The sequence below is a fragment of the Procambarus clarkii genome, chromosome 63 (assembly GCF_040958095.1).
Source record: "Procambarus clarkii isolate CNS0578487 chromosome 63, FALCON_Pclarkii_2.0, whole genome shotgun sequence".
Lineage (NCBI taxonomy): Eukaryota > Metazoa > Arthropoda > Malacostraca > Decapoda > Cambaridae > Procambarus > Procambarus clarkii.
This window is the reverse complement of record NC_091212.1, coordinates 2,177,463-2,191,155: the sequence shown is the minus strand read 5'-3', so window position 1 is coordinate 2,191,155 and position 13,693 is coordinate 2,177,463. Positions and strand designations below refer to the sequence as shown.

The window sequence follows — 13,693 nt, the reverse complement described above, 5'->3', positions numbered from 1 at the left end:
ATTTAATGTTAATTAAAGACTGATGGAATGTGATTATAATTTGTATTATGTTAACATGGCGGGAGACTGCCTCCATTGTGGGCAATGAGTGTGGAGCCGCAGATCCTGACCAGAGAGGGAAGGTCTATGGGCTGAGAGAGACCATCTTGCAACACCCAGGTCTGTGACTGCTGCAGCAGCTGCCGGGCCACCTGATCGTCCTCCGCCCACACCCATACGTCGTTCCCCATCATGATGTGACTCCTTTCCGGCAATGCCAGCAACATCGTTGCCCACACGTCGTATGCTGGGTTGTCCTGGAAAAGGGGCACAGGTATTTATACACATGTATTTGTCATTTCTGCATTTGTACATGTGCACGCATTTGGTGCACATGTACTTGTGAACCCTCATTTGTAAATAACCAATAATTACGATATTTTTCAGTTACAAATCTATTCAGGTGTAATAAATAAATATATAGGACATACTATATAGACAGTATATAATATATGCTTATATATCTATATAAATAAAAATGGAAATGCTAGTTTGTTCATTATTGCTAATCTCCGAAAGTTCTTCACCGATTGCCTTGAAATTTTCACACAAAGTTCCATTGGCATCCGCGCAGGTTTTTATATACATACTCTATAGATGTCACGTCTGTGACGGGAAAAAATATTTATTCTTTTTTTTTAAACTGTTTTTCATGTGAGGGAAATCTGTGAAACCTCTTTACCGATTTCTTTAAAATTTTGACACAACGTTGCATTCAAATAGACGCGTGTTTTTATATACCTAGTATATACATGCCTCACCTGTGACAGAAAATAACATGTTTATTACAAACAGCACCATCTGTTGGACATAAGAGCAAAACACTGTAATCTCCAAAAGTTCTTCACCGATTGCCATGAAAGTTTGACATAACGTTTCATTTGAATACGCACGTGTTTTATACCGACTATATAGACGCCACACCTGTGACAGGTAAAAAACTTTTTTTTTTTTAAACAGCTTAATTTTTTGCACGTAATAGCAACACACGCCATACTAAATATGTTACGATTCCATTTCAATGTTTCTGAATTCATTGATAAATTTAATTTTAATAGATTTTGATTTATTTTCATATTGATTTAATTATTTTGCTTGACATTGGGGTTGAATTGAGCTGTGTTGTTTACCATATCATTCATTTCATGACTATAGTTTATTTTTTATTTTTTTCATTGTTTTTCATTTCGTTTTTTAACTCTTTTTCTTATGTTTCAGTGATGGGAACATCAGACCATTTGGGAATACATTGAATGAAATGGATAGCTTTATCATTTCATAAGTAAAAAAATAGAAAAATATTGAAATTCAGGAAAACTTGGCTTATTAGGCAAATCGGGCCTTGCATATTAGGCCAAGAACAATATTCTGGCTACTTGGTACATATATATATATATATATATATATATATATATATATATATATATATATATATATATACATATATATATATATATATATATATATATATATATATATATATATATATATATTTATGTCGTACCTAGTAGCCAGAACGCACTTCTCAGCCTACTATGCAAGACCTAATTTGCCTAATAGGCCAAGTTTTCCTGAATTAATGTATTTTCTCAAATTTTTTTCTTATGAAATGATAAAGCTACCCATTTCATTATGTATGAGGTCAATTTTATTTTATTGGAGTTAAAATTAACGTAGATATATGACCGAACCTAACCAACCCTACCTAACCTAACCTAACCTATCTTTATAGGTTAGGTAGCTAAAAAAGTTAGGTTAGGTTGTCGAAAAAACATTAATTCATGAAAACTTGGCTTATTAGGCAAATCGGGCCTTGCATAGTAGGCCGAGAAGTGTGTTCTCGGTCCGATTTGCCTAATAAGGTCCGATTTGCCTAATAAGCCAAGTTTTCTTGAATTAATATATTTTCTCTAATTTTTTTCTTATGAAAAGATAAAGCTACCCATTTCATTACGTATGAGGTCAATTTTTTTGGGGGGGAGTTAAAAATTAACGTAGATATATGACCGAACCTAACCAACCCTACCTAACCTAACCTTACCTATCTTTATAGGTTAGGTTAGATTAGGTAGCCGAAAAAGTTAGGTTAGGTTAGGTTAGGTAGGTTTGGTCGTCGAAAAATAATTAATTCATGAAAACCTGGCTTATTAGGCAAATCGGGCCTTGCACAGTAGGCAGAGAAGTGCGTTCTGGCTACTAGGTAAGACATATATATATATATATATATATATATATATATATATATATATATATATATATATATATGTATATATATATATATATATATATATATATATATATATATATATATGTGTGTGTGTGTATATCACGAAAATAAACACGTGATTAAGAATGTGACAATGTCAGACCACGGAGGAAAAATGAAACAGGAAATTTCCTTAAGTACTTTCGTATATTAAATACATCTTCAGAAGGTCAATAAGCTAAGTTAAGCTAATAAGCTAAGTTTTCATGAATTAATGTTTTTTCGACAACCTAACCTACCTAACCTAACCTAACCTAACTTTTTCGGCTACCTAACCGAACCTAACCTATGGAGATAGGTTAGGTTAGGTTAGGTAGGGTTGGTTAGGTTTGGTCATATATCTACGTTAATTTTAACGCAAATAAAACAAAATTGATCTCATACATAATGAAATGGGTAGGTTTATCATTTCATAAGAAAAAAATTTGAGTAAATAAATTAATTCATGAAAACTTGGCTTATTAGGCAAATCTGGCCTTGCATAGTACGCTTAGAAGTGCGTTCTGGCTACTAGGTACGACATATTATATATATATATATATATATATATATATATATATATATATATATATATATATATATATATATATATATATATATATATATATATGCAATTGACGATCACAAAACACTGATCATTTTATGCTGAAAATCCACAGAGAAGTATGAAATGAGGTGAACGTTTCGGCTTTGTTAAAGCCTTTGTCAACACCAGACTGACTCAAACAGACTGTCAGTCTGGTGTTGACAAAGGCTTTAACAAAGCCGAAACGTTCACCTCATTTCATACTTCTCTGTGGATTTTCCGCATATATATATATATATATATATATATATATATATATATATATATATATATATATATATATATATATATATATATATATATATATATATATATATAAAGGGTAAGGTTTAATACCCTTAATAAGGAAAGGATAAGATTAATAATTCTAACACGAACACTCCTCTTGTACCTATCTAGGCAGTCATTATTGGCATTGAGGTTCATTCCTATGTTTGTTTCCTTAGTGTAGACTACAGTGTGGAAGCCTCTGTTCCTCTACGTGACTAAAAAAAGCATCTAAAAAGAGCAGCTTCCCATTATTCTCTACCTCGTAAGTCAAACTTAACACAGAATTCTGCTCGAATGCCTCCTTCAGCTGCTGCAGAAGTCTGATATCAGGTACCTACATAAAAATATCGGCAACATACCTGCAGTATATTTCGGGTTTCAAGTCCATGTCAACAAAGACCCTATTCTCTATGGTACCCATGCAGAAGTTCGCAAACAGGACACCCAGGGGAGAACCCATGGTGACCCTATCTATTTGCTTATACATGTCCCCATCTTGACTCAAGAAGGGTGCCTCTTTAGTGCAGGCTTGGAGTAGCTTTCTTAGTATGCTTTCTGGTATGTCAAGAGGAGTACAAGCCGGACCACGATATACTCTGTCCATTATCATCCCGATTGTTTCATCTACAGGTACGTTGGTAAACAGTGACTCTACATCCAGAAGAGGCTCTTATCCCTGTGGCCTGTGTTCCCGGCAGCAAGTCAACGAATTCCTTTGGAGACTTCACGCTGAAAGCACAAGGTACATAAGGAGTCAGCAAGCAGTTGAGTCGCTTAGACTTGGTCTGTATGTGGGTGTGGGTATCTGGCTGATGATTGACCGAAGTGGGTTTCCAGGCTTGTGGGTCTTGACATTCTAATACGCATAACCAGGCTTGTATTTCCCAATAACGCATATAAGCATGATGTGTATAAGTGTAAACAAGTCTTTGTTACGTGTAAACAAGTAGTAAGTGTAAACAAGTCTTAAACAAATAAGTGTAAACAAGTCTTTGAGAATGCAAGAAGCCCTTACCAAAGACGTTTAGGTGTCAGACCAAAATAAAACTGTAAAATGAATTTTGGAGAAATAATTTTTCAGTTACCCTTGACAGCGAAGAAAAAAGTAGGAAATATTGAGAAAATTCGTGTTCGAATGATTAACCCTTAAACTGCGCATGGGGTATATATATATATATGTTGTACCTAGTAGCCAGAACTCAGTACTCGGCCTACTCTGCAAGACGCGATTTGCCTAATAAGCCAAGTTCTCCTGAATTTATGTATTTTTCTAGTTTTTTCTTTATGAAATGATAAAGTTATTCATTTCACTATGTATCAGTAAATTATATTTTATTGGAGTTAAAACTAACGTAAATATATGACCGAACCTAACCAACCCTACCTAACCTAACCTAACCTATCTTAACCGAACCTAAACTAACATAACAAAGTCAATTATTTATGTTCTTAATATAATATAATATTAATGATTCAAATAAACCAATTCGAAACATTTTATTGAAAAAATAGAAAATCCCTCGGCCTATTAGGCAAAACGGTTCTTGCATACTAGGCCGAGAAGTGCATTCTGGCTACTAGGTACGACATATATATATATATATATATATATATATATATATATATATATATATATATATATATATATATATATATATATATATATATATATATATATATATGTCGTACCTAGTAGCCAGAACGCACTTCTCAGCCTAATATGCAAGGCCTGATTTGCCTAATAAGCCAAGTTTTCATGAATTAATTGTTTTTCGACTACCTAACCTACCTAACCTAACCTAACATAACTTTTTCGGCTACCTAACCTAACCTAACCTATAAAGATAGGTTAGGTTAGGTTAGGTAGGGTTGGTTAGGTTCGGTCATATATCTACGTTAATTTTAACTCCAATAAAAAAAAATGACGTCATACATAATGAAATGGGTAGCTTTATCATTTCATAAGAAAAAAATTAGAGGAAATATATTAATTCATGAAAACTTGGCTTATTAGGCAAATCGGGCCTTGCATAGTAGGCCAAGAAGTGCGTTCTGGCTACTAGGTACGACATATATATATATATATATATATATATATATATATATATATATATATATATATATATATATATATATATATATATATATATATATATATATATATATATATATATATATATATATGTATATATATATATAAGCTCGGGTGACGCTGATGGGCACTGACGACCGCACCGTCAATGTCCACATTTTGCAAACTTCCTCGGCCTATTGCACCCAAAATATGTCACCTACGATTTTTTTCCCGTGCTCAAGGAACACAAATTAACATTTTTAGAAGACGAAATAATTTTTTAGATTTTTTTCATGCGCACAGGGGTGTAAATCCCCTCAGGACCCCTTAGCAGTTTAAGGGTTAATCTTACCCTTTTGGTCATATTCAACAACATATGTTTACAAGAAAGACCAACAAAAATATACTAATATTAAAACGCACGATCGAGAAGCAAGAAACCAAGCCTTCGCGATAAAATATCGTCAAGATATGATTCGAAATCAGATACACAAGGTAGAAAATGAGATCAACAATAGCAAAGCGCAACTACTTCATGCTACAGACCAATGGAGAAACATTAATATCGACAAAGACCTTCGTAGTCGAATCGACCAATAACTCGACATCCTTATTGATCGACATCGCAATTGCACCGAAACCAGGATCATCAAGAAACTGACAACGTTATTTGGAGGACTTATGGCGATTCCACGACCCAGAGATGGCCTCTTAAAACATTGCTGGAAACAACCTCACTGAGGACCAAATTACTCTCTTAAATCTGGGTATAAACTGTCACGTTATGTCTAGACCAAGTGAGATGGCCTGGAAAGTGGTGTTGGAGATCCTACTGAACGACATATTTGACCTCGAGACGCAAAAGAAGGTTACCACTAAAGACATCTTGCAAGTGGAAATTATTGCAGAAGTAGGAAAGATTCGCGGTAACTACAGAAGCACTATACTGTCCCCCGAGCTCAAAGCGGCAGCTAAAAGCCTTCGTGAGAACAAGGTGTCGTCAGGAGAGGCGACAAGTCGCCAATATACGTTATTATTAAAAAAAAGACGAATATGTGGCAAAAATGAACCTCATACTCTCTGACCAAACTAAATTCCGAAGGGCAACGAAGGACACTACAGCTGAATTAAAAACGAAGGTAAACAGATTGATCGAAACTGTGAACGCCAAGAAATCCGGACTATTATTTTTGTTTATTAATTTGATTAAAGTGTGTTACAGTTTACAGAAAACACACACACATATAACAATCACTGTCTGAAGACTTCATCCATAATGAGGTCATCACGCCCCACCTCCGGGCGTGTACCCAAGATACAGCACGCATTTCCGTGCGTGCTCAGCACATCACATTGCACGCACAGCACATTGTTCACTGTTTACAGCACCTTGATATAGAGTGTAGGTTTCATACGAAAATTTATTTTTAAAACACTTACACATATACTAGGTCTTTCCTTCAACTTCATTCAAACACTGAATGTGTTTGCTCAATGCTCAATTGAGCATTGAGCTCAATTTCCCAATAATAATAATAATCTTTTTAAGCAGAAGTACATACATACATAAGATACAAGAACTGTGTAGGATTCCTAGGTACGACCAGCACAATGCCTAAAGCCACTAATACGCAAAGTGTTCCGGCCATAATGTGATAAACAATGGCTAACAATAAAAAACTCAGTGGGATAACTTAAAAGAAAATGTGATCAGAAACACTTAAGAACTGAAATAGAAAAATTAAAAAGTAGAAACAATTATTAAGTGGTGATCGGAATAACAGAAATTGCATTAAGAACAACAGATAGGTATTTTCAAAATAAACAGATAGTATTTAATTTGTTATTACATTTGTACGTGAATAGGATGCCTACCACTGGCTATAACCAGTTTATTCTCATCATGGAAATGTGAAAGCCACTTAGCCTGGATGGAGAGGGAATCCTTGTGTGACAAAGACAAATTCCTCATTATTATTATAGAATAAATACAATACTATTAGCAAGCGGAACTCACAACAAAGTGGTAGGTGAGAGGCTGGGTGAGGTTCCCGAACATGTACTTAGGAAACTTCAGGAGAGCGTTGCCGTTGACGAGAAGCTCATGAAGGTGCAGGTTGTTGATGAGTACAGGCAGCTCCACCAAGGTGTTCCAGTGAAGGTGAAGGATCTGGAGTGCTCTCAGAGGCTCCACACTCGGAGGGGGAAGTTGGCTCAGCTGATTCAGGTGCAGGTCCAGCACTTCCAAGTTAATCTTAAGTAAATATAAATCATGTGTTGGTGCCAATAATTGTTTGCAGGAGTCAGGAGCATTAATGTTAATTTTTTTTTATTTTAGTTAATTCATTTTGGTGGGGACAGCCTGTATTATATATATATATGTGTGTATGTATATATATATATATATATACCAAGAGACGGCTTCCTGAACCTTGCAGGAATCAATCTCACTGAGGACCAAGTCACTCTCCTAAATCTGGGTATAAATTGTCACGTTATGTCCAGACCAAGTGAGATGGCTCGGAAAGTGGAGTTGGAGATCCTGTTGGACGACATATTCGACCTCGAGACACAAAAGAAGGTCACTACCAAAGACACCTTACAAGCAGAACTTATTGCGGAAGGAGAAAAGAATCGAGACGATTACAGAAGCACCATACTGTCCCCCGAGCTCAAAGCGGCAGCTAAGAGCCTTCGTGAGAACAAGGAGATAGTTGTCAGGAGAGGTGACAAGTCGCCAATATATGTCATTCTTAAAAAAGACGAATATCTGGCGAAAATGAACCTCATACTCTCTGACCAAACTAAATTCCAAAGGGTAACGAAGGACACTACAGCCGAATTGAAGGAAAAGGTCAACAAATTGATCGAAACTGTGAACGCCAAGAAATCCGGACTCCACCTGCCAAAGATTATTGGGGAATATAAGCCTGGATACGTGTATGGAAATGTCAAGACACATAAGCCTGGAAACCCACTTCGGCCAATCATTAGTCAGATACCCACACCCACGTACAGACTGGCGAAGCGACTCAACGGCATGCTGACTCCTTATGTCCCTTGCACCTTCAGCCTGAAGTCTCCAAAGGAATTTGTTGAATTACTGCGGGGAACACGGGCCACACGGGCCAGAGCAAGTAGATGGGGGTCGCCATGAGTTCTCCCCTAGGTGTCTTGTTTGCGAACTTCTACATGGGTACCATCGAACAAAAGGTCTTAGTCGACATGAACTTGAAACCGGCCATATACTGCAGGTATGTTGACGACATTTTTACACAGGTACCTGATGTCAGACATCTGCAGGAGCTGAAGGAGGCATTTGAGCAGAATTCTGTGTTGCGTTTCACTTACGAGATGGAGAAGGACGGGAAGCTGCCCTTTCTAGATGTAACAGTCATGGAAAGGAGTGGAGGTTTCCACACTGCAGTCTACACTAAGGAAACAAACATAGGAATGTGCCTCAATGCCAACAGTGACTGCCCAGACAGGTACAAGAGGAGTGTCGTTAACGCTTATGTCGACCGTGCTCTCAGCCACAGCTCAGGATGGAAGCAAGTCGACGAAGAACTCTGTAGGGTAAGGCAGGTCCTAGTCAACAACGGCTTCTCCAATGGTTTCGGTGAAGACATCAGAAGAAGGAAGGTGAAACGCCATGCAACCTCTGAAGAGACAACTATTACAACACCTGTACCCCCATATTAGACTATTTTACAGGAACTTCCTTTCCACAGCTCATAAAACGGAGGAAAGGGTCCTGAAAGATATTGTTAATAGAAACGTTATCCCTACAGACAAAAATAAGAAGATACAATTGACGATCTATTATAAAACCAAGAAAACGGCCAACCTACTCATGAGAAACTCTCCAGACACAAAGCAGACCGCTTTAAAAGAGACCAATGTCGGCTATGCCTTCAAATGCCCACTTGGGGACTGAAAGCCTCAAAGAATTCAGTATATAGGCAAGACAACAACATCTCTTTCCAGGTGATTACCGATGCATAAGCAACAGGGCTACATTAAGGAACATATAATCTCTTCCCACAACCAGACCATCACCAAAGAAGTTTTAACAAAAAACCCGGAAATCATCGATAGATACAGCGATAGCAGGTGGCTAGATATCTGCGAGGCACTACACATTAAGAAGTTGACACCAGCAATCAACAGCCAATTAATGCACAACTATATTCTACCCACTTCAAGACTCCGCACCAATATAGAAGCATCAAAAAATATGGGCCAATAGGCCCTTTGCAGTTACTTCCATTCTTCCCCTTAACTTACAAAATATTATACCCATTGTTTCGTGTTCTGTCTTGTGTTGAAAGTTGGTTTTGACCTCATCCAAAACTGTTGTAACATATCACCTCACCCAAATGCAGGTATAAAATATCGAAGATGTTTAAATTCTGTTCAGTTATAGTTGTGTGTGTGTAAACTAAAGTCTTTGAAAATGTAATAAGTTTTACGAAACGCGCTCAAGTGTCGCGTCAGACTAGAAATAAAAATGAATTTTAGAGAATTGATTTTTCAGTTACCATCAACAGTGAAAAAAAAATATAAGAAACATTGAGAAAATTCGTGTTAGAATTATTAATCTTACTTTTTCGGTCATATTTAATAATATATGTCTACAGGAAAGACTGCTACCAAAATATACTAATATATATATATATATATATATATATATATATATATATATATATATATATATATATATATATATATATATATATATATATATATATATTATATATATGTCGTACCTAGTAGCCAGAACGCACTTCAAGTTCATTCTGGCTACTAAGGTTCATTCTGGTTCATACTTAGCGGGCTGATAGGGAAATAGCCTCGGCTACCATTAACTTTTGTCCGGTCGTGATGGTCGAGTGGATAGGGTGCCCTGTACACCAGTTGCATAGTGCTCCTGGCAGTATGGGTTCGAGACACTTCTGGGGTGTGAGTTTATATATAAATATATATATATATATATATATATATATATATATATATATATATATTATATATATATATATATATATATATATATATATATATGTGTGTACTCACCTACTTGTGTTTGCGGGGGTTGAGCTCTGGCTCTTTGGTCCCGCCTCTCAACCGTCAATCAACAGGTGTACAGATTCATGAGCCTATCGGGCTCTGTCATATCTACAATTGAAACTGTGTATGGAGTCAGCCTCCACCACATCACTTCCTAATGCATTCCATTTGTCAACCACTCTAACACTAAAAAAGTTCTTTCTAATATCTCTGTGGCTCATTTGGGCACTCAGTTTCCACCTGTGTCCCCTTGTGCGTGTTCCCCTTGTGTTAAATAGACTGTCTTTATCTACCCTATCAATCCCCTTCAGAATCTTGAATGTGGTGATCATGTCCCCCCTAACTCTTCTGTCTTCCAGCGAAGTGAGGTTTAATTCCCGTAGTCTCTCCTCGTAGCTCATACCTCTCAGCTCGGGTACTAGTCTAGTGGCAAACCTTTGAACCTTTTCCAGTTTAGTCTTATCCTTGACTAGATATGGACTCCATGCTGGGGCTGCATACTCCAGGATTGGCCTGACATATGTGGTATACAAAGTTCTGAATGATTCTTTACACAAGTTTCTGAATGCCGTTCGTATGTTGGCCAGCCTGGCATATGCCGCTGATGTTATCTGCTTGATATGTGCTGCAGGAGACAGGTCTGGCGTGATATCAACCCCCAAGTCTTTTTCCTTCTCTGACTCCTGAAGAATTTGCTCTCCCAGATGATACCTTGTATCTGGCCTCCTGCTCCCTACACCTATCTTCATTACATTACATTTGGTTGGGTTAAACTCTAACAACCATTTGTTCGACCATTCCTTCAGCTTGTCTAGGTCTTCTTGAAGCCTCAGACAGTCCTCTTCTGTTTTAATCCTTCTCATAATTTTAGCATCGTCCGCAAACATTGAGAGAAATGAATCGATACCCTCCGGGAGATCATTTACATATATCAGAAACAAGATAGGACCGAGTACAGAGCCCTGTGGGACTCCACTGGTGACTTCACGCCAATCGGAGGTCTCACCCCTCACCGTAACTCTCTGCTTCCTATTGCTTAGATACTCCATTATCCACTGGAGCACCTTACCAGATACACCTGCCTGTCTCTCCAGCTTATGTACCAGCCTCTTATGCGGTACTGTGTCAAAGGCTTTCCGACAATCCAAGAAAATGCAGTCCGCCCAGCCCTCTCTTTCTTGCTTAATCTGTGTCACCTGATCGTAGAATTCTATCAAGCCTGTAAGGCAAGATTTACCCTCCCTGAATCCATGTTGGCGATTTGTCACGAAGTCCCTTCTCTCCAGATGTGTTACCAGGTTTTTTCTCACGATCTTCTCCATCACCTTGCATGGTATACAAGTCAAGGACACTGGCCTGTAGTTCAGTGCCTCTTGTCTGTCGCCCTTTTTGTATATTGGGACCACATTCGCCGTCTTCCATATTTCTGGTAGGTCTCCCGTCTCTAGTGACTTACTATACACTATGGAGAGTGGCAGGCAAAGTGCCTCTGCACACTCTTTCAGTACCCATGGTGAGATCCCATCTGGACCAACAGCCTTTCTAACATCCAGACCCAGCAGGTGTCTCTTGACCTCCTCTCTCGTAATTTCGAACTCCTCCAAGGCCGCCTGGTTTACCTCCCTTTCTCCTAGCACAGTGACCTCACCCTGTTCTATTGTGAAGACCTCCTGGAACCTCTTGTTGAGTTCCTCACACACCTCTCTGTCATTCTCTGTATACCTGTCCTCGCCTGTTCTAAGTTTCAATACCTGTTCTTTCACTGTTGTTTTCCTTCTGATGTGACTGTGGAGTAGCTTTGGTTCGGTCTTGGCTTTGTTTGCTATATCATTTTCAAAATTTTTCTCTGCTTCTCTTCTCACCCTGACGTACTCATTCCTGGTTCTCTGGTATCTCTCTCTGCTTTCTGGTGTTCTGTTATTCCGGAAGTTCCTCCACGCCTTTTTGTTCAGTTTCTTCGCTTCCATACATGTCCTATTATACCATGGATTCTTCTGTTGCTTCTCGGTGTGTGTGTGTGTGTGTGTGTGTGTGTGTGTGTGTGTGTGTGTTGTTGAATATAACCGAAAGGGTAAGATTAATGATTCTAACACGATTCTTCTCAATATTTCTTTTGTTTTTCTTTACTGTCGAGTGTAATTGAAAATTTAATTCTTCAAAGTTCATTTACACACTTTATTTATGGTCTGATGCCTAAAAGCGTTTCGCAAGACACTTCTTACATTTTCGAAGACAATTTTACATACTCTGTTCATGCTTATATTCGTTTTTGGGTGAGTTGATGGGACAAATGTTTTTGGGTGAGGTGTTAGGACACACATTAATGGGTATAGACAATTTAACATACTCTTAATTTTTTGGGGTGAGGCGATATAACATAAATCAATGGGTACTTTGCGTGTTTCATCTTCTTGCTTTTGTGTTGATTCAGGGTCTTGAAGTTGATAGAATGTAATTACGTGTTAATTGGCTGTTGATTGCTGGTGTTGACGTTTTGATGTGTAGGGCCTCACTGATGTCGAGTCTCCTGTTGTCGTTGCACCTGTCGATAAATTCTGTGTTGCTTATTAAGATTTCTCTAGTGATGGTCTGGTTGTTTGAGGAGATAATATGCTTCTTGATTGAGCCCTGTTGTTTGTACATTTTTAATCGCCGAGAAAGAGACGTTGTGGTCTTGCCTATATACTGAGATCTTTGGGGCTGACAGTCCCTAAGTGGGCATGTGACATGCCCACGCTCTTCAACAAGCACCTCACTGTCGCTCGTCTCTTCTTTTAGCCAGTCCCGGAATATGCCAATCTTTTGCCCTGCTACTCCAATAGCAGACCACACACTCTGCTTCTGATCGGCGGCGGCTTACTTAGTCGTCTGGTGGGACTAAGTCGGGAGAACTTAGGCTCCCCAAGGTAAACTGCCTGCCTCAGTACCACTGTTGCACAATGTCACCTATGTGGACACAGACATGTCATCAGTTATATGGATGGTACTGGTAAAACCAGGAAGTAACACAAGTGCACTGGGGACATTGACATTGTGCTCTGTAGCACAACAGATGGCGCTGATCGTGAGTCGCCACCTCACCAGAAGTCATCCACAATGCCCTCACTTGCTAGCCATGGTAGGAATGTTGAGCCATTTGCTACGATCACACCACCATCCATAGATGGCGTTGTCTATGTCAACTGAAAATTCCATACCCCGGGAGTGACACCCCAAGATTACCATGAAAGTGCCGTCAGGGAGGTGGTTCAAATAGCCCCGGCTATCACCTCTATTTGTAGGGTCACTGATGGCCGAGCGGTTAAGGCCTCCTGTACACTAGTTGCATAGTGCTCCTGGCAGTATGGGTTCGAGGCACTTCTGGAGTTATCTTGAGGTTATCTTGAGATGA

General features: G+C 38.3%; 1 protein-coding gene across 1 annotated transcript; it reads right to left on the bottom strand.

The window, feature by feature from the left end:
• Positions 1-28: 28 nt before the first annotated feature.
• Positions 29-12,557, bottom strand: LOC138354445 (platelet glycoprotein V-like). The gene is made up of 3 exons (XM_069308636.1): positions 12,549-12,557; positions 7,253-7,489; positions 29-296 (listed from the first exon to the last, which is right to left on the bottom strand). Exons 1-3 carry the CDS (start codon positions 12,555-12,557, stop codon positions 51-53), a joined length of 492 nt encoding a protein of 163 aa, XP_069164737.1. The 3' UTR covers positions 29-50.
• Between the last annotated feature and the right edge of the window lie 1,136 nt (positions 12,558-13,693).